This window comes from Phascolarctos cinereus, unplaced genomic scaffold, assembly GCF_003287225.1.
Source record: "Phascolarctos cinereus isolate Bilbo 61053 unplaced genomic scaffold, phaCin_HiC Scaffold_726;HRSCAF=1367, whole genome shotgun sequence".
In the NCBI taxonomy this organism is placed as follows: Eukaryota; Metazoa; Chordata; class Mammalia; order Diprotodontia; family Phascolarctidae; genus Phascolarctos; species Phascolarctos cinereus.
Window position 1 is genome coordinate 174485685 of NW_027556098.1, and position 22154 is coordinate 174507838.

General features: G+C 39.0%; 1 protein-coding gene across 1 annotated transcript in view; it reads left to right on the plus strand.

Moving 5' to 3' along the window:
- The window catches only part of CBL (Cbl proto-oncogene), a 92740-nt gene extending 71354 nt beyond the window's left edge, over positions 1-21386 (plus strand). Inside the window, exons 5-16 of the mRNA XM_020984828.2 lie at positions 990-1111; positions 1437-1574; positions 3085-3172; positions 3686-3817; positions 4044-4247; positions 12509-12640; positions 12725-13102; positions 16928-17016; positions 17550-17705; positions 18958-19061; positions 19558-19740; positions 20930-21386. Coding sequence (XP_020840487.1) covers positions 990-1111; positions 1437-1574; positions 3085-3172; positions 3686-3817; positions 4044-4247; positions 12509-12640; positions 12725-13102; positions 16928-17016; positions 17550-17705; positions 18958-19061; positions 19558-19740; positions 20930-21204 — 2001 coding nt within the window. The 3' untranslated portion in view covers positions 21205-21386. The remainder of the gene's footprint in view (positions 1-989; positions 1112-1436; positions 1575-3084; positions 3173-3685; positions 3818-4043; positions 4248-12508; positions 12641-12724; positions 13103-16927; positions 17017-17549; positions 17706-18957; positions 19062-19557; positions 19741-20929) is intronic.
- Positions 21387-22154: the final 768 nt, after the last annotated feature.

Genomic DNA, 22154 nt, shown 5'->3' on the forward strand with positions numbered 1-22154 from the left:
CTCACATCTCCAACTGCCTTTCAGACATCTCAAACAGGATATCTAGTAAACATCTTAAACTAAACATGTCCAAAACAGAACTCATTATCTTTTCGACTAAATTTTCCTCCTCTCTTATCTTCCCTATTACTGTAGAAGGCCATACCATTTTCTCAGTCCCTCAGGCTCACAATCAGTAGTCATTCTGTACCCCTCGTTGTCTCTTACCCCTCATATCCAAGCTGTTGCCAAAGCCTGTTGATTGTACCTTTGCAACTTCTTTCCTCTGATACTTCCACCCTCTAATGCAGGCTCTCATCATGTTGTTCCTTGATTATTACAGTAGCCTACTGGTGAGTCTGTCTACCTTAATTCTGTCCCCATTCCAGTTCATCCTCCAACCAGCCACTAAAGTGATTTTGCTAAAGTGCAGGTTCAGTCGTGTAAGCCCTCTACTAAATAAACTCCAGTGGCTTCCTGTTACCTTCAGGATCAAATACAAGATGCTCTATTTGGCTTTCAAAAATCCTTCATAACCTAGTCCCATCCTACCTTTCCAATCTTTTTACACTTTATTCCTTGATTTTGATCCAGTGACACTGCCCTCCTTACTGTACCATGAACAGCATACTCCATCTCTTGACTCTGGGCATTTTCACTGGCTGTTCCTAATATCTAGAACACTCCTTCCTCTGCTCCAGTTGCTGAAGTCCTTGGATTCCTTTAAGTCCCAACAAAAATCTTACCTTCTACAGGGAGCCTTTCTCAACTCCTCTTATTTCCAGTTACTTCCCTTTGTTAACTGCCTCCTACTTATCCTGTATATAGCTTGCTTCGTATGTATTTGTTTGCATGTTATCTTTCTCAGTAGAGTGTAAGCTCCTTGAGGGCAGGAACTATCTTTTGCCTCTTTTTATATCCCCTGCACTTAGCATAGTGCCTGGCATATACTAAGCAATTCATAATTGTTTATTGATTTATAGTCTGTGCTCACTTTCTTGTTTCTTTAGCCTTGGTCGTCTTTGCTCAGGAATTGGAATAGCCTTGCTGTGACTCATCCGGGTTATATGGCTTTCCTGACATATGATGAAGTAAAAGCCCGGCTCCAGAAATTCATTCACAAGCCTGGCAGGTTAGCACCCTATAGGAATTTGTCTTACTTGTTCTAATATGGCTTCTGTTAAAATATAGGAAGCAGAATCTTGACTTTGGTGTTCAGTGGCCAAGATTTCATCATTAGATTGAGATTTAATTAAAGAAACAAATGGAAAACTTTGCTGTAGTGATCTGAGAATTGTTTCAAGTTATGAATATTAAGTTAACAGCCCCTTGGTTTTTTATCTGGAGGCATGGAAGAAGTTATCCTTGATTTGTAAAGCAAATTTTTGTTTTGCTTCTTTCTTGTCTGCCATCCTCATTTCAGCATACTTTAAAACCTTTCTCTGTCTATATTTCAGCTACATTTTTCGACTGAGCTGTACGAGGCTGGGTCAGTGGGCCATTGGCTATGTCACTGCTGATGGGAATATCCTCCAGACAATCCCTCACAACAAACCTCTTTTCCAAGCACTGATCGATGGCTTCAGGGAAGGCTTGTGAGTAGCTGTTCATCATTCAGTGGTGTCTAGGAACTTGAGGGGCTAAAGCACCTTTCCATGGCTTTTTATTTCATCTTCTTTCTACAGGTTGACCTGGGGAGTATATTGATAGTTTACTGTCTTGGCCTTCCCATTATGTTGAACTTGGTTTTCTTTGGGGCATTGAGTTTTCTTGGATTTCATTATTTGGTTTTCTGCTTCTTTATGAGCAAGAGATTATCTGTTATTTTTTATCTGACAAAGTTTGAGAAAAGAATAAATTAACAATAATGTTTATTTGACTTTTTCACATTATAGCCGTATCTTAGGACAGTATCTTAGTGATTGAATGTACCTGAGAATCCAGTTTAACAACGTTTAAAAACCTTGTCTATTTGTGTACTTACTACTTTCTGATCCAACAAAATTTATTTAAAGCATTTGACTCTAAACTCTTGCTAATTTGCATGGCAGACTTCATATGTATCACAGAGTTACTACTTCTTCAGAAGGTTAAGTTGTTTATCTGTTGGCATACCTAGAGTATAACAAGAAGTGATTGATTATCTGCTTGCCACTTATCTTCTAAAAGGATGAGGAAAGCCAGTTTTCCTCCTGGTCTCTGTGTGGAACCCACAGAAACATATGAGCAAAAAACGTTATTGCCTGGGCTCTGAACCTTGCAGTAATGAATGCTTGAACTTTCTTGGTAGATGATCTCAGTGACTTAGCTTGTTTTCTTTATCTCTAAAATAGATTTTTGTCAATGTAGTAGTAATTAGGTACTCAAGGACATTTGAGTCTTTTCGTTAAAAAGAAACTCCCAACAAGAACTGATATTTTGTTTATCTGTCATATAGAAAAATGCTAACTCCTCTCTCTACTTGTTATAATGTTTCATTAACCATGCATCCTGGGAAGAAACATCACTATAATATCAGTATAACATCGTCTTCTCAGAATTGCTTTGAGTCATTTTACTCTCTGTAGAAACTCTTATGAATTTTATCTTTACTTCTCTTCTGGGTTTTTTTATTTTTGGTATCATCAGTCATTAATAATTTAGTTTGAAGTGAAACATTTGTTAAGTGGCTTCGTGTGTAAGATATTGTACATAATTGCTGAAAATACAAAGATTAAGAAAAGATAAAACCTCTACCTCTTAAGAAGCTTATAACTTAATAGGGGAGGTAAGACACATACATAGATAATGATAATAAAATCAGGACAAGATTACTTATGTTTGGAGAGGTCAAGCATGAGAGATTCAGGGAGGGGATGAATCATGTCTGCCTAGGTAGATCATGGAAGGCTTCAAGAAAGAAAGTGCTATCTTTCTGGGCCTTAACGGAATAAAAGGAATTTTTCCATAGGTGAAGGTTGGAGGGAGCCTGTTCTAAAAACTCTAAAGTGCTGGCATCCATCTCTTATTATTACTTTATTCTTAACAGTGACACACAAGACTAGTCATATAATTACAGAAAGTAAAAAGAACATTAAGTCTTGTTTTATTTATTTATTTTTTTAGCTATTTGTTTCCTGATGGACGAAATCAGAATCCAGACCTGACTGGCTTATGTGAACCTACTCCTCAAGACCACATTAAAGTTACCCAGGTTAATTGCATATTTATTCCCTTTTAATGATTTCCGTATTCTCAAAAATTAACCCACTGAATTCATTAGTTCAGTTTTATGAGAAGGAACTAAGCCATTTGTGTGAAGTCTCAAGGTATGGTGTCCACCTTGGAGTTGTTTGGAATACCATCTGAGATCTCTCTTTGGGGGGGGGAAGGAGGATTTGAGGCATTCAGGGGTTAAGTGACCTGACCCTTCCAGGGTCACACATTAGTGCTGTATCCATTGTGGCTGTTTTTGTTTTGATGACTTTTATTAAGCTAGTTATTTTATGTATTTTTTCAGGCTAGTCTTGTCATTGTATTTCCTTATAGACTAGTAGTACAAGGAGTAGATGTGCTGCTAGTTTTAAAGGAAGAAACTCTGAGCACTCCTTTAGGATCAGTTTTTTTTACTCTAGAAAACCTATGAAACAAGTAATGTTTTTGAGTAATCTATGTTTTAGGATGTATAGTTCTCGCAGACCAAGTGATCTTTGTTTTTTCTCATAAGGAACAATATGAATTGTACTGTGAGATGGGCTCCACCTTCCAGCTATGTAAAATATGTGCTGAAAATGATAAAGATGTGAAGATTGAACCTTGTGGACACCTCATGTGCACATCCTGTCTTACAGCATGGCAGGTAGGCATTCATATCCCATATTCTCAAGTTAAGATAGTCCCTCCATAAAATTGGCTTTTTGCTTTTCAGCCCTTTTTCAGATAATAAAAGCATGACTTGTGGTTGGTAGGTTTAAATTTTAAATGTCTATCTAGTTTTCATCACTATATAATCTATTTTATACTGTCTGGAGATATTTTAAATGCCTTCAGATGTCTGAGACCGTCACTAATCTCTTTCTTTACAGGAATCAGAAGGTCAAGGTTGCCCTTTCTGTCGGTGTGAAATTAAAGGTACAGAGCCTATCGTGGTGGATCCATTCGATCCCAGAGGAGGGGGTGGCCTACTTAGGCAAGGAGCAGAGGGAGCTCCTTCACCAAATTATGATGATGATGATGATGAAAGAGCTGATGACTCCCTTTTCATGATGAAGGAACTGGCCTGTGCCAAGGTAATACTGCAGCTAGGAGAATTAATTGAGTTAATCTGTGAACCAATAAATCATTTGGTGCAAAACAAACTGTACAAGAATTGTATCTCAGGCTTTGGTTTACCCAGGTATTTTGTTTGATGAAATAGTCAGGATAAGGAAATTCAATCAACGAATAAGTAATTGCTAAGTACCTGCTATGTGCCAGGTACTTTTGCTAGGGGTTGAGGATATAAATACAATGAATGAAAATCCTCTTGGGTTTTTTATAATACTGTATCTATTATCTTGTTTTAAATAAAAACTCTTCATAGGATCAAAAGTTTAGAGCTGGAAGGCAATTGATAGATTATTTAGTCCAGCCCTTTCATTTACAGAGGAGAGCACCAAAGTCCAATAAGATAAACAGATTTGTCCAGAATTGCAGATCTGCTAAGAAGCAGAGCTGACATTTGATCCAAGGCCTTCTAACTTCAAATCTAGTGGTCTTTCTATTGTACTGTGCTTCCTCAAATTATGATCTGTATTCCACATGAAATATTAGAAAGCTGCTATTATGTCACTGCTAAGTTTTTGTCCGAGCTAAGCACCCCTAATGTCTTTATCATAATAATTATAATTACATTTGTATAGTGCTTGAAGGTGCACAAAGGGATTTCTGGAACTTTTTTTTTTAAAGCAAGGGAATGGATCTCATATGTTTTTGACCAAGGAAAAGTCATTCCTCTATCAGAGAACATCATCTTTTTTTAATCACGTATGTTGCTTCTGGAGAGATAAATAGGGAGCAGTGAGGAAATAAAGATTTGGATTTTTATTTATTTTTTTGAAATTCTGAACTTGACCCCTAAATCCTCCAAACCATGTGTCCTTCCCAAATACTGATGTTCTTTGGAGTCTCCCGTTACTGGTGACCCAACTGGATACTCCAATCCACTAATGGTTTGAAAGATAGTACTTACATGATCTGAATAATGAGATTGAGTGACAGTGGATGAGGGAGAGGTACAACCAGCTGGTCATTTGGCGATGGATTTTTAGGCCACAGAAACCCATGAAACAAAAAAAAGTACAAGATGGGCCTTAGGAATTGGAGGAGTATAAGCTAGGGGTGGGGAACCTGCGGCCTCAAAATAAGAGTAAGAGCTAATTTCAAAGGTGAGGAAAAAATATAAAAGAACTTAATGGACAAGAAAATGAATTTAACAATTTGGATTGCTCTCCCAATGAAATGAAAGAGAATGGAAGAATGAATTAGAACAATTTACTTCATACAAGAAACTGATTTCAAATATCCAGGCATAGTCATAAAAACTAAGGGGCTGAAATAAAATTAATATATTTCACACAGTTCCAGGAGAACAGAATTTATAGCCATAATTTCAGGTAAGGCAGCAATAAGAATGGATGGCAAGAGAGAAAGAAACAGTATTAAGTATATTATTCTTAAAAACTTTGTAGAAAACAAAATAATATGTTTATTAAAAATACAGGGGTGGGGTCTTTCATTATTTGATTTCTCACAGTTAAGGAATTACATTTTGTTTTGGTTTAGACCTGTGATTTAATTGGTGTAACAACTTCCCTTTGAGGAAATTCTTTCTACCAATGCACTTTGGGAAAGGAAAGCCACAAAGGGAATAAGCATTTATATAGTAGTACCTACTACTTGCCAGGTATTGTACCAAGTGCTCCATAAATAATATCTCATTTGATCCTCACAACAACCCTACGAGTTATGTTCTATTATTATCTCCATTTTAAAGTTGAGAAAACTGAGGTAAACAGAGGTTAAGTGGCTTGCCCAAGTCACACAGCTAGTAAGTGTTAAGTGTCTGAGGCTGGATTTGAACTCAGGTCCTTCTGACTCCAAGGCCAGAGCTCTATTCGCTGCACCACCTAGCTGCCCCCCAAGGCCAGATTTTTATCTACTATTCCACACTGCCTTCCTTTAAGATTGTATATAAGATAATACAATCTTCCATAAGATTGTATATGCAGAAGTCATAGGAAAACACAAGTTGTTCATGGAGAAACAAAAGTCAACATAATACGAAGCTATTAAAGAACTGATCACTTATAAATTAGTTTCCGCTTAAGCATCCCTCCATACTTAACACTAGCATCTAGCTTGTCCGTGTCAGTTTCTTTGTTGGTAGTCTAGATAAATGTCTGCCTATAGGTAGTCCAGAATATCTGAATATCAAAGGATAAGGAGATTAAGGGAGACTCTTAGGGAAAATTTATGAAGTCCTTAAAGATCATAAAGATCACAGTTCATTGAATAATTAATAGACGAAATTAATCAAATACATAGACCCAAATGGAGACCAGTGCCTCAAGCCATAACTAGGAATTCCTGAACCTGGGACAAATTCAGTGAGGGGAAGGCATGGTGTTAAATACGAACATTTCTGTGCTCAGTTGTTGTGTACTTGAGACAGATGTCATGAAGATTGAGGTTGAGGAACTAGGAGGCCATTATGTTTTAAGGGGTCAGATGCTGCATTTACTGAGAAGAAGGCAGAGTGACCTGAAAAGTCATAGATGAATCTGCCACAAAGATTGGTCTCTGCCCAGTTTCCGCTATAGTATTTTCTAGTTTTCCCAGCAGTTTTTGTTAAATAGTGATTTCTTATCCCAGAAGCTGGATTTATCAAATAGTAGATTAGTGTAGTCATTGACTGTTGTGTCTTGAATACTTAACCTATTCCACTGATCCATTACTCTTTCTTAGCCAGTACCAAGTAGTTTTGATGATTGCTGCTTTATAATACAATTTAAGATTTGGTACAGCTAGGCCACCCTCCTTTGCATTGATTTCATTAGTTCCCTTGATATTCTGGACCTTTTGTTCTTTCAGGTGAATTTTGTTATTATTTTTTCTAGCTCTACAAAATAATTTTTTGTTAGTTTGATTGGTATGGCACTGAATAAGTAAATTAATTTAGGTAGAATTATCATTTTTGTTATATTAGCTCGGCCTACCTGTGAGCAACTGATATTTTCCAATTAGTTAGATCCGACTTTATTTGTGTGACAAGTGTTTTGTAATTGTGTTCATATAGTTCATGGTTTTGTTTTGGCAGATAGACTCCCAAATAATGTCTGCAGTAATTTTAAACGAAATTTCTCTTTTTATCTCTTGCTGTTTATTGTGCCGATTATTTGTGTGGGTTTATTTTATATCCTGCAACTTTGCTAAATTTGTTTATTATTTCAAGTAATTTTTTACTTGATTCTCTTAAATATACCATCATATCATCTGCAGAGTGATAGCTTTGTTTCTTCTTGCCTATTCTAATTCCTTCAGTTTCTTTTTCTTCTCTTATTGCTGTAGCTAACATTTCTAGCATAATATTAAGTAACAGTGGTGATAATGGACATCCTTTTTTCACTCCCCCAATCTTATTAGAAATGCTTCTAGTTTGTTGCCACAAAGATTTGGGCAGAATAGAACAAACTAAATGAAGAGTTTGTTTCTGCCTGATAATGGCCGAGGAGGGAGGGTGTGAAGGTGGCATTTGGGGAACAAAGGAGCATACCAATTTTTTTTTTCTGAAGTCTGTGTCAGGAACCGTGAGAGAAGCAGTGTCCAGACTTGAAGAGACTACCAAGAGATGTGATGTCCTCAAGGGAAATCGAGGTTTTGGGAAGTACCAACAGATGGAAGAAATGTGAGAAATAGGTCTAAGAGGAAGGAAGTGTGTTAATGATAGAGGAACATTCAAGAGCACACACTTGGGAAAGAAGACAGAGGGACTGGGATAGGTTAGAGCTGATCCAAATAAAGATGATACTGGGGAGAAGTAGCTGGGGAGTAGGGTTTCAGATGTGGAGAAAAAGCTAGTGAGACTCTGGAGAGATAGTCTGACCTCTCTTATGGTTGGAGAGAGGATAGCCTATACCTTTTCTTTCTTTCTTTCTAATTTCCATAGAATGAAATCCTGCCTCCTTGTCCTTTCTGCTACTACCTTCTCTCCCAACTTCTACAGGTTAGAAGCCAGTGGAAGACCCTAAGGTTAGAGGCACAAGAATGATAATCTCCAGTGGGGAGGAAACCTATTATTCTACCAAGGTGTTAGTGCTTGGGCAAAGCCTTGACTGACTAATCCAAGTTAGGGTTCTAAAAACATTTTCAATAATTAGTGGGTTAAAAAAGGCATCATAAAAATTATGGGTAACAGTAATACAGTATACCAAAATTTATAGGATATAATTAGAGAAGTCTGAAAATTTTCTACTTCTAAAAACATTAAAATAGGAAAACAAATGATAGGCAAACTGATGTGCAATTTTAAAAACAAAAAAGTTGACATGTCAGGCGAGAGGTGGGTAAAGCTGAAAATAGACTGTGCAACTGAAAAATACAACTCAGGAAAAAATCAAGATGAAAAATTCATATTGTCAAATTAGGGCGTGCAAGTTGATTAATACACACATATGTCTTATTCACTACAGATGAGCTGGGCCCAGAACTGAAGGAGGAAAAGAATGGGCTTGAACCATTTGGGAAATTATTCAGCACTTCCCATGACTTCCCATAACCCTGGGATAATCCCTGTCATAAAAGCCTGTTTTTAAAATGCCTGTGTTCTCCTGACATTGCTATATTGCTGAAAAGGAATCCAAATTGCAATTTCCCAAACAATACTAGAAAGATAGGTGAACTATATAGCATGTTATCCATACTGCTACTTGTATGCTTATCACCATCTAATTAAACCATATTCTTCTACAGTTGCTTTCCTCCTGTGATTCTCCCTTTCCATTGTACTCATAGGTAGCCCTGTTCTGTTGTTAACTTTTTTTTTTTTTAAGGATAGGCAATGGGGTTAAGTGACCTGCCCAGGGTCACACAGCTGGTGTTATGTGTCTGAGGCTGGATTTGAACTCAGGTTCTTCTGAATCCAAGGCTGGTGCTCTATCCACTGCACCACCTTGCCCCTCTGTTGTTCTGTTCATCCTAGTTCTCTTTTCACATTTTTTCCATCTTCTTGTAGCTACAGAAACTTTGCTTTTTGTGGTCTTTTCTGGGGCTGACTTATCTCATGTCCCGTAATGCTTGGGGCCAGGATGGTGAGCTTAGCATATTCCCTGCTCATATATTGATTCCATCAGTCAGTATCACCCAATCTAGATCTTGTTGCTGTGGTTCTACCCTCCAGGTCACTTTCTTTCCTCTCAAATAATTCAGTTATCTAACTTGTAGTTTTTCCTCCCTGCCTTAGCCCTTGTCTTCATACTTGGGAATTTCTGTATGCATTTGGATGTCTCCTTGAACATGCTGGGTTCCCATTTCATCAACCAAATTAACAACCATGACCTATAGTTTCACTTCACCTCAGCCCCTTAAGAGATGATCATACTCTTAATCACACCATCATTCATAATTGTGCCAACTTTATGATTTTGAACTTTGAAATTCTCCTCTGTGATCCTAAGTTCCTATTATTCCATTTTTCCTTCTGCCTTACTCCTCTGAACCTTAGTCTTTGTTTTTTACCGTAAGCTTCAAACCCTGACTATCCAATATTTCTATCCTTTTGGTTCCTTACCCCGGCCAAGCCCTCATTTTCTTTTAGCATCTTTTGTCATCTGCCAAGTCAATTAAACATTTTTCACCATCCTTGGCATCTTTATTTCTTTGTGCTTTTGAAGATCTTCAACCCTGGATCACCTCACAAAGCTGTTAAACACTCATGGAGGAAAGTCATACCCCTCAAATACAAATACTCAAATATATCTCTGATCTCATCATTTTGGAAGTTCTCTCAACCTATCAGTGCCTGCAAATCCTGTATGACTCTTAACCATGTCCTCCCACAAGTCACCCACATGGTCTACCTTCTGGAAGCCTTCCTTTCTCATTTTCTCCTCATGTTTTAAGAGTACCACTGGACCACTCTGGCTGTCTACCTTTCTTTCCTCACTTTGTGACCAGCTCCTCTTCTCTTACTATCATACAATTCCCTGATGACATTTTTTTTACTCCTGTTCATCAAAGTTACTTACTGGTTATATTTTGCAGTCTGTTCATGTATATCATGTGCCTTTCCATTGTTTCTGAGTGAAATTTATTTTTAATTCTTTGGAGATTGTTGTATTCATGTTTAGTTGCCATATGGCAGCAATAATAGAATTTTCATGTTAAAAAAATATGCCCTTTGTTCTCATGGGAAGCTGAAGTCATCGTAGGAGCTTTGCAATTTTTTGGAGGCAGTCATTCCTTCTCTTGTTCAACTCTGTGACCAAATAACTTTCCATCTGTGCTGTCTATCCCAGATATACATACTGATAGACAAGCTCTGCAGATTATGTACCCAACTGCTTATTTTAGTATAGAAAATAGACATTCTTCTTCTCCTTGGCAGGAAATTGGGAGTCACTGGTAGCTTTTAAATTTAGTCTGGATTGGGTTAGAGATAGGCTACAAGTAGTAACCTAAACCTCAATTGATGATCTGGACTAGGGAATGATAGCAGTAGGAATGGCTAGAAAAGAATCAATATGAGATTTCAAGGGGAAAGTTGGCATGATAACTGTGACTAGATGAGAGAATGAAATAAATTAGCCTAACCTATTACAAAATCTAGATCAATCTTATTTTCTCTTCCTTAAGGAGTACTGCTTTATGGTTTCCTCTATTGCCTTGTCAGCAGAAATTCAGCCTTTTCTCTAAACAAAGAAGTAAGCACAAGCTGCTTCAGAAGATGTCTTCTTCCTCCTCTCCTTTCCCCTTCCACTCAGTAATAATGACTAGTCTAAGTGCAGAGCATGCTGTTTTTGTTAAGGAAATATATGGGCTGTCATGTTATTATGAGTGCATTCAATTTATGTTTGACTATCTTCTGTTAGTTTTGCTTTCTTTTGTGAATTCAGAGGGTCATTTTGCATGGGTCATTGTGCCAAGTGCTTATCTGTTCATCGTGCTGCTTTGTGCAGGAAAATGGAAAAAGCTTTACATTTGTTTGAAATAATTTGGGGCCTATATTTTACTTTAATTAAAAGATAAATTCTATTTTTCTATTCCATTTACTGGATTGAAGTAGCATGTTTCTTTAAAATAATTGGAGATGCTCATTAGTTAAATAAAATCGTCTGTAAATGTTTTATTCATCTTCTTTGGAATTCAACATACTTGACCATCAACACACTTCTGTTAGGTGCAAAATACTTTCTGGGTGTGTGGGGAAACACAAAAATAAAACATGATCCTTCATGGAACTCAGTCTAGTATGGGCTTTTGAAACATCTGTCTTGGTTACTTGTGTGAGTGTATGAGAGAAGTGTAGTTGAAGTACTTCATGAAGTCTGAGTGGATCCTCACTGGCTGGGGAAGATTTTATAGAAGGCATAGCACTGGGGCTGTGGAAAGCAGGTGATAACACAGTCTAAGTGTAGCATTAGCAAAGGCATAGAGATGGATGATAACAACATAAGACATATGTGACTACTGGAAAGTAGTCCAGTTTGTTTGAAGTATATAGCACACTTGGATGAGGGAGGAAAAGTAGAAGACTGGAAACAGTTTTGTAAGATGTGCACCAGATTGTGAAAATGGTAGGGCCTTGAAAGTAAAGTTAAGGAGTTTGGCCTTTTTTTTAGTAGCCATAAAGAACTAATGAAGGTCTTTAAATAGGAGGATGTACGCCCACTACCATGTATGCATGAATTCCCTTTTAGTCCCTATCCATACAAAAGTCTACTTTATGTGAACTTGGATCTACTTTCTTATCTTGTCCCAAAGACATTATTTTTCCTGGTGATTTGCTCAGGTTGATGCCTTCTTCCTCCTTTCAGGTCTTTTCATATATTGCATTTTTAGCATTGAAAAGCATTAGCAGTTAACCTTTCTTAAAAGAAAGCACTAAAAAAACAAGAGAGCAATTTAGCGAAGATTTTTTCACTTGAAGTGAAATGAGCTGTTAAAGGACAGCAACAACATGAGGGAAAACTTAAGGCTCTTTCTTCTTCCAAATGTATTCTCTGATAACTAACCAGATCCCTGTTTGGTTGGTGTTTGTGGGTTGAGTGCCCTCTCATGGTGGCATGAAGGCAATAAAATCCCAGCAGAAATTTGTCATTGATTCTGGAAGAATATCTTTTTCAATAGGGGTTTGGATGACTAGGACCTAGGCTTGATTATGCCACATCCATACAGTCCTGTGTTTGTGTGGCAAGTTGCTAGACACTGCTTTGGAGAAAATCAGTGTTATTTTGGGATAGTTTATTTTCTCCTTAGAACATGAAAATCCTTGCAACAAACTTTTTTATTTTAGGTTGAACGGCCTCCTTCTCCATTCTCCATGGCCCCACAAGCTTCTCTTCCTCCCGTGCCACCACGACTAGATCTTTTGCAACAGCGAACATCTGTTCCCTCAGGTGCTTCTAGTCCTGGAACTGCTTCCAAGGTAAAGACTTTTCTATCTCTGCTATTTCTGTTTTTTTAGTGCTGCACACATGGATGCTTACTATCTTCTATTATGTCTCAACAGGTTACCCCTGGCTCCCTTCATAAGGACAAACCTTTGCCAATCCCTCCCACACTTCGAGATCTCCCTCCACCACCTCCTCCAGACAGACCACATTCCATTGGGGCAGAGAGTCGGCCTCAGAGACGCCCACTACCAAGTACACCAGGCGACTGTCCATCCAGGGACAAACTTCCCCCTTTTCCTTCTGGTCACCCAGGAGAATCCTGGCTTCCCCGGCCAATACCCAAAGTACCTACAGCTACCCTAAGTCCTGGTGATCCCTGGTCAGGCAGAGAATTGACCAACCGGCACTCGCTTCCTTTTTCACTGCCTTCTCAGATGGATCCCAGAGCTGATGGTCTTAGGCAGGGAAGCACTTTCAGCCTGGATGCCCCAGTGGTGAGTCAGTTTTTCTATCAATGTCGGTGTGCAGAGCACTGTGAGTAGATACTCTGGGGAATACAAAGCATATATTAGGGGAAACGTACTAAAAGAGTTTCGAAATGGAAGAGATCATTTCCAGTGAAGATGATCTGAGCTTCAGTGGATGGGTAGAACTTGTAAATGGGAAAGGAGGGTTATCCAAGTTTAGGGGAGAATCAAGAAAATGCAAGGTCTTTTTCAGGAATGATAAATAGACTGGTTTGGAGTAGATGATCCATGGATGAGAGTAGTAGAAAATAAGACCAAAAAGAGTGGCTGGAATCATATGGGGAAGGTTGTGGATCCAGGCTAAGGAGCTTGGACTTCATTCTCTGGACAGTGAGAAAACTATGGAGATTGTTGAGTAGCGTGTATTTGGTATAGTAAAAGTGATCATGTAGGAAGATTAATTTTGTGGCAATGTGAAAGATGATTGGGGAGGGAGGTGGCACACTAGATAAGGAAAATATAAGAGCTGAGATGGAAGCAGGATCTGGGATGTTCTTCCATTAGTGACTATTTGAGCTTGAGTGAGTCACTTAACCTCTCTGGGATTCCATTTTTTCATCTGTGAAATGAGGGGGGTGAACTAGATGATCCTTAAGGTCATTTCCATCTCTAAATTGATGTTAAGTGATTATAACAGTCTAATTTGTTAAGTACCTACTGCATATAGAGAGCATGGTGTTAGATGCTGGCAGATACAGTTTGTTGTAAAGTTGTTTTTCAGTTTTGTTTAATTCTTTGCGACTGCATTTGGGTATTTTCTGGGCAAAAATACTGGAGCAGTTTGCCATTTCCTTCTCCAGCTCATTTTACAGATGAGGAAACTGAGGCAAGCAGAGTTAAGTGACTTGCTCAGAATCACACAGCCAGTAAGTGGCTGAAGCCAGAATTGAACTCAGGAAGAAGAGTCTTCCTAACTCCAGGCCCAGCACTCTATCCACTTTGCTGCCTTAGTGCCCCAGAAATACATAGTTTGGGCAACTTATAATCCTGCTCTCGTGGAATTTATAGTCCAATAGTGTGATAAAACAAGCATGCACAAATAACTAGAACACTATACTATACATGTATTAGAAAGGTATTAGTGGAGTGTTATGTGAGGCTCATGGGAGTAGAAGAGTAGGGAGTCATTAGTAACTAGGGATATCAGGGAAGGAGGGCTTCCTCCTGGGTAGGTAACATTTGAGTTGGGCTTGAAAGAATGAATAGAAATTCAAAAGACAGAAACATTTCAGGCAGCAAGGAATGATGAGTAAAGAGCATTCCAAGCATAGGAATCATAGGCCAGAAACATGGAGATGGGTTACTATAGGACATATGTGGAGAACACCGAGTTAGTCCACTTCGACTAATGTGTGGATTACATGAAGACAGTGGATTGAGGGGAAGGAAGAACTGGGAAGAGTATGAGATAAAGTTGGAGAGGTAGAATAATGCTGGATTATGAAGAGCTTTGATTGCCCTTCTAAAGAAATTTGAACTTAATTCTCTAGGAAATAAGGAGATGTTGAAGGGTTTTGAGCAGAGGAGTGATATGACCATACTTGTAAGTTTAAAAAAAAAAAAAGACTGGTAGCTGTGTAAAGGATGGTTTAGAGAGTAGGAGAGAATGGATTCAGAAACCTGTTCAGATACTATTGAAATAGACCAGTAGTTGGTAATGAAAACTTATACTTGGGTATAGTAGCAATGGAAATAGAGAGAAGGGAATAAATAGTTGAGAAATTGTAGAGCTCATATTGTGTATATTACATAGTAACTGATTGGATAGGTGACGTGAAGGAGAGGAAAAGGTCAAATAACTTTATTCAAATGTGAGAGATTGGATCAATGGTAGTGAAGTCAAGGGGAACAGATTTGGGGGGAAAGATGATAAAGCGTGAGGAATAGTGGTGAGAATAGAAAGAAGAGAATATGTACAAAAATGATTGTAAAGGAAAAAAGAATAGAGTTTGCTAACTATATAGGGAAAGAGTCAGAGAAGTTTTAAGTTTGGATGACTGGTATAAGATTTGAATTTTAAGTACAGCAAATCAGGCAGTGAGGGGTGTAGAGATGGGAGGCCTGTAGGAAAGAACAGATGGATGTAATTTTTCGGAATCATTCTGGTTGGGGCATAATCAAGATGGAGGAGTAAAAGGGCACAACTACCAAATCTCTCCCAAAATCTCTTCTACAAAACTGCCACAGAAAATGCTGAACAGAATTCTGAGTGGGAAAGCCAGCGGAAAGTCAAAGTGAGTCATTTTTCTAGACCAGGGCAGCTTAGGAAGACAGAAAGAGAGGTCTGTGGACACTGGGGTGGGGGCTGGCAAGAAGTAGAGTATGGTAGAAGTATTTGTAGTATCAGCTTTGGGCTGTGGGGCATCAGCAGCAGCCTGGAACAATAAAAGGACTGAACCTCTAGTCAGATCCCAGGGGACCTTGTACTAGCACTGAGACCAGGACCAGTTGCCATTTGGTGGCTGTGTTGCCTGTTACCCAGTACCAGGTCTCAATTCCAGGGCAGACAGGAACGGTTACAGCCACTAGGGAGCAGGGGTCGACTTGTGTAAGGACCAGAGCAAGAAGTCAGTGTCCAGGCTTATCATACCATATTGGAAATACCAAAAATGTACAAGCCCCCAAATTGAGCTATGAAAGCATCAGTAGGGCATAAAAGACAGAAGCACCTCCAGAGCTAAGTAGAGCCCACCTCTAATATGAAGTCCAGAGTCAAGAAGTAGGCTAGGAAAATGAGCTGAAGAAAAATTTGACCATAAAAAGCTAGTCTGGTGATAGGGAAGCTCAAGACACAAATTTAGAAGATAATGACTTGAAAACATCCACAAGCAAAGCCTCAAAGAAAAATGTAGATTGGATAATAATTCCTTTCAACAAAATTCCTAGAAGAGCTAAAGAAGAGGATGTTTTTAAAAGGCAAAAAAAAATTTAAAAATCAAATAAAAGTGGTAGTGAAAAAATTGGGAAAAGAAATGCACTATGCAAGAAAATTATCAAAAGAATTAACAGCTTGGTAAAAGAGGCACAAAAAATACTGAAGAAAATAACTCCTAAAAAATCAGAATTGGTCAAGTGGAAGCTAATGCTCCATGAGACATTAAGAAATAGAATTGTTCTAGTTATATCAGAAGAACTCAACATTCCTTGGAGTAGGGAGAGGCAAGAGATGAGGAGAATGACCTCCATGTAGGTTAGTTTCATTCTTCCTCCATTTTTGTTCATTACAATTATGTACAAGCTAAGTAGGGAAATAAAGAGTGAATTCTACTTTCTGATTATCAATATATGTAAAGTTCATTCTGAGTTTGGATGTAAATGTTTATGCTAGGAAAGTTTAATTTGTGTTAACGTCATATATCTAATGTCTTTATAGAGTAAACCCTGAGAAGCAGCATGGTGTAGTCAATAGGGCACTGGCCTTGAAGTCAAGAGAACCTAGGTTCAATTCCCGCCTCAGACACTTAACTAGTTGTGTGAACCTGGGGACGTCACGTAATCTCTATATGCCTTTGTCTCCTCTAAAAAAATAGGGATAGAGGTGTTTGCCTCAGTGATCTCTGAGGTCTCTTCTAGCTCTACATCTATAATCCTATTTCCTTGACTCATAGATGACCCTTCTTAAGGGGCTGAAATCAAGCATACTTATTCAGTTGTAATAAACCCAGGTATGAGGTATTGGGAGAAAGGTCTAAATGGCCACTATGTTGTATGAAGTAGATTAAAGGGAATGGGAGATTTGAATGTATTACTGTAATAAGAAAGAGCTTTTGAGCATTTTTTTCCTTATTCCAGAACATAAACAATAGTCCTGGGCCAGAGTGTGAGCACCCCAAAATCAAGCCTTCCTCTTCCGCCAATGCCATCTATTCTCTTGCTGCCAGGTATGCTATTAAAACCAAATTTGATGTAATGTGTTTATTAAGGTAGTTCAGGATGTTTTTGAGTAAGTAGTTTTTGGAAAAAAAAATGAATCTATGCTTCTAGAAGATTTGACAGAAAAGTTCCCTGGTAATACCTGTCAGAACTTTTTGAAAAACTAATTCCTGGTCCATTAGGACCCAGTCTTTAAAATAAAACTTCTTTGGATTGGTATTGTCAAGAACCAAAGAGCAGCTGTGTAAGTGTTAACACATCTTTAGTACAGTAGCCACACCTGCTGGATGATGGCAGATACTATCTTCTGCCCTAAGAAAATGTACTTTATCCTAGCTACCTCTCCTGTCAAGAGAATTAATGATTTCAAAAAGGTTAACCTGAATTCCGGGCTAATTTGCTGCCAACTCTTTGACAGAAACCATTTGAAGCCTTATTTCAAGCCCTTGATAGTGTTCCGGCTCTTGACCTGTTTGTTAACTCTACTTGATTAGATTTATCCTGTCATGATGTTTTCTCTTCGGTCTTCTGCACCTCCCAGACCTCTTCCTGTGCCAAAGCTGCCCCTTGGGGAGCAGTGTGGAAGTGATGAAGATACAGAGTATATGTCTCCTTCTTCTCGGCCTCTGGTGCTTCCTGGCGCCAGCCTCCAAAAGATAGAACCGAAACGACCTTTGGAGATGACCCATGGTTTACAGTAAGTTTCCAACACTTCCAAACTTTGCTAATGCAATGATTATGACTTTGTTTCTTGTTAATTTATGTTTTTTAAAAAGTTTTATTAATGTCTTTTGCTTTTATATCACACATTTCCAAATAGGCCTTTTCTTTTCTTTTCTTTTCTTTTCTTTTCTTTTTTTTCCTCTTTTTAAAATCCAAATGCGCAATTCAGCAAAACCATCCACTTGTCACTGTATCTGAAAACAGGTATCATTCCACCATCATAGTTCCCCAATTCTGCAGTGAAAGGAGGAAGTTACTTTCTCATCTCTTCTTAGGGCTAAACTTATAATTACACAATGTTCAGTTTCTTTTTATTCTTTTTGTCTATATTGTTGTAGACATTGTATATGTTGTGTTCTAGTTCTGCTTACTATACTCTGTATCAGTTCATATAAATCTTACAGTGTTTCTCTGAATTAATCATATTCATCATTTTTTAGAGTGCAGTAATATTCCATTACATTCTCATACCACAGTTTATTTAACTGTTTTCCATTTCGCGGTCACTCACCTTGTTTGTCTTTTTTTGCCAGAATTTTTCTCTGCCTCTTTAGAGGCAGCTAGGTGATGCAGTGGCTAGAGCCTTGGGCTTGGGGTCAGAAAGATCTGAGTTCAAATCCTACCTCAGATATAGTCTAGCAGTATGACTCTGGACAAGTCGCTTAACCACTGTGTGCTTCAGTTTCCCCATCTGTATAATACCTCCTGCCTCCCAGGGTTATTGTGAGAATCAGAATGTGTTCAGACTAGCACCTGGCACATGATAGGTTGCTATATAAATGCTTAGGCCTTTCTCTTCCCCCCTTGCTATGATAAAAAGTGCTGCTATGAATATTTGGGCATATTTAGGTCCTTTCTGTCTTTTGGTCTCTTATTTTGGATGCTGCAGGTGGCATCATTGCCTTAGTCTGTATACCACCTGTTTGGTTTTATTTTTTCAGCATTGATTAGTCAATATTAAAACAGAATCATATTTAACTTTAGTTCTTAATCCTCTTTTGCAGTTATTATCGGTTCCATTTGTGTTTTCTTTCAACATCAGCAAAAGCTTTTAACTATGTACTCGTTTTGCTTTTTCATTTGACTATACACGAAAGAGGACTGGCATCTGGGTAATAATAGTTAGATGTGACTGACTCTTATATTCTGTCCTTTTGATAGCATGAAGGCTAGTCTTGTTTCTGATGAAGTTTGTCATGCTCTTTTCTTTTCTTCCCCCCCTTTAGAGTGGTTGATTCAGAGCAGCAGATTGACAGCTGCACCTATGAAGCCATGTACAACATTCAGTCGCAGGCGACTTCTTCTGGCCTACAGAGCAGCAGTACATCGGGTGAGTACCCTGAGTTAAGGTCTGTGGAAAAGGCTTTATCCCTTTGGCTCATTTAATAACTTGAGTGAAATGGCAAGCATATGTGGTTAGAATCTAGTACATTCTTGGATTAGAGGTTAAAAGTTGTTTTAACACTTTTTTAAGGTGCTCTTTTGTTTTTAATTCCTTTTCAAGGCTTGGGGCATTTGAAGGTTACTTTGCCTGGGCCTGCTTTGTTGGCAGCTCCCCTCTATTCCCATTGCTTTGCAGCATTGATGAAATTCTTTTGTGTGTGGGTGGGGAGTACTTAATTCCCCTCTTAACTAGCTGAGTTGAAAGGTTAAGAAGCCAGTGAACTCAGGGCCTCTTGCTTGCCTGTGGCTTCTCATTTGAGGTTAGTTGTGGAATTGCTGCTGGCTTTTAAAAAATCTGAGTGGTTATTTTCAATTAGCTATGGGATTTGGTTTGTTCTACCCTTAACTAAGAAGTATTTGTAAAATACAACTTATGTTGTTAGTTGAGGGAGATCTGGCTGCAACCGTTCCCACCAATGGTCCTGAGGAGTCAGAGAATGAGGATGATGGATATGATGTCCCCAAGCCCCCTGTGCCCGCAGTCCTGGCCCGTCGGACTCTCTCAGACATTTCTAATGCCAGCTCTTCCTTTAGCTGGATGTCTTTGGATAGTGAGCCCACAACAGGTGAGTGGACCTGTTTCTAGGTCCCCTAAAGTTTGGGACAGCTTGCTAATATATGGTTTTAGTCCTGAAGTAGAGATGACTACTCCTGGCAGGAACTGGAGAGAGAGAGAGAGAGAGAGAGAGAGACAGACAGACAGACAGACAGACAGGTGTGTGTGTGTGTGTGTGCGCAGGAAGAGAGTAGGCCCCAAGCTGGGTCACTAGTAGTATCGGCCAATTTGAAAGTTGTGGCCACAATAGTTTGCTAAAGGATACTCAGTTTGTCCTTAAACCACAGCTCACACTGTTTGGAGCCATTAAGATTGCTAGCTATTCCAAGTATACATAATGACACTGGTAATTAAGCCTTGGTACTTAAGACCAAATGTTCATGGTTTCTGGCTCCTTTCCCAGTAGAAAAGACAGTTTGTTGGATCTAGCGATAGCTCTGTGCAGACTTAGAGATCAGTCCACATTTGGATACTGACTGTCAAGGGCAAGATTTCTTGCACCTGTTGCCACACAGCAGGATGGTAACTGAAGTTGCTGTCATTTTGGAAATTTGAGGCAACTCCCAGGGTAACAGCTGTTCACAAGGAAATAATGAGGAGAGTTGCTTTTGGCACTGAGCTGACCAGTCCTTTACTGAACACTGAGTGTGTTCTTCACTGTACTATAACTTTGTTAACCTTTCTTCGTAGGACTCTTTGCAAGTCTTCTCAGGCAACTAGGACGTGGGTTAGAAGGAGCACTATCTTGGAAGTCAGGAAGACCTATGTTCTATTCACTAGCAATGTGGTCTTATCAAGTCATTTAATCTTCTTTTTCCATATTTCACATCTGGGAATAATGCCATCTGTTTTGAATACCTTACAGAGCATTTTGAGGATCAGATGAAATAATGGAAGTACTATACAAAGATGTTGGTTAGGAAAGGTGCCTGATAAACATCTGTGGTATTTAGTGGGTTTGTCCCCTCAATACTAGGAGAATCTTATGAGGAACTAAGCCCTAAGGTTCTTGACCTTGAAGTTTTGAGTTATGATATATTACTGAGGATCCATCCCCATAGCTGGGAAGTACGTTCTCTCCTGACAGTTGGTTGGTTAGTATTTTCTTCATTTTAAATCGTTAAATATTCACGTTAATATCACTAATGATTTTGTCCAGATATACAGATGGTCGATTATCTTACTGTTTCTCCTTATAGGTTTCACTGAGGGTTCCCAAGTTCCCGAAAGGCCTCCCAAACCTTTCCCTCGGAGGATCAACTCTGAACGGAAAGCAGGAAGCTGTCAGCAGGCTGGTGCTGTTCCCTCCACCTCTCCTCAGTTATCCAGTGAAATTGAGAGTCTCATGAGCCAGGGGTATTCATATCAGGACATTCAAAAAGCTTTGGTCATTGCCCATAACAATATTGAAATGGCCAAAAACATCCTCCGAGAATTTGTTTCTATTTCCTCCCCTGCTCATGTAGCCACATAGCACATCACCTCCTTACCTCCAGTTTCAGTGGACCAGTGAGCTGGGCGTCATGCTCCAAGAGCACCTGAGAGGGCAAAGGGTTTTTTGGAGACTTCAGACTGAAGTCTTGCCCTTGTCTGGTGGATGTCTCATCTGTGGTTCAAGATTTCAAAGCAGTGGAACAAATGCAGAGCAAGCAACTATGATGTTGTTTTGTTTTGTTCACTTTATAGTATGTGTTTGAGGGCAGTTTGCCTTCTGTCCCCATTTAGAAAGAGCGTTCATTTTTATGATGACATGGTGTGGTGCAGCTCAGCCCCTTGGAGCAGTCCAAGAGCAGCAGGACAAGTATTGTGAGGGAAAAACCAGACCGAGGGCTTTGAGTTTTCCAGCTTAGGTGGGTGGGTGTAACTTTGTATATATGTGTGTGTGCGTGCGTGTGTGTGTGTGTGTGTGTGTGTGTGTGTGTGTGTGTGTGGTCAGAAGATTAACCCCAGACAGGCCTCCATTTCCTGGGGATAGGCACAAGAGATTTAGGAAGGGATCTTTTGGTAATTTCCATCTACTGTGGTATTATACTCCCTAGTGTATTACAGTTTCAGCGCTACTCCAGATTATCATGTGCATAGCTAAAGTCCTGTATTTTTGAAACTGGCTCTTCTGTCATTTGCTTTGCTGTCCATGGTGCTCTTGTCATTGGCCCATGGACTGGTTATGACTAACTTAAGTGAAGCCAGGGAGTTTGAGATATTCCGTTTTATATGTGGTTGTGTTTGTTTTGGGCTGGGGGAGGGGGGGTGGCAGGGGTGTGGGGAGAGTGGGGGGTAAAATATTGTTGCATTATCATTACAAATATGTTTGACTTTAGCAGCTAACACTGGTCACTCCGAAATGCTGTTTCTATAGGAACATTGAATTTGGCAAAATAAGATATTTTAACTATTCTAATTAAACCATGGCTGAACTGAAGT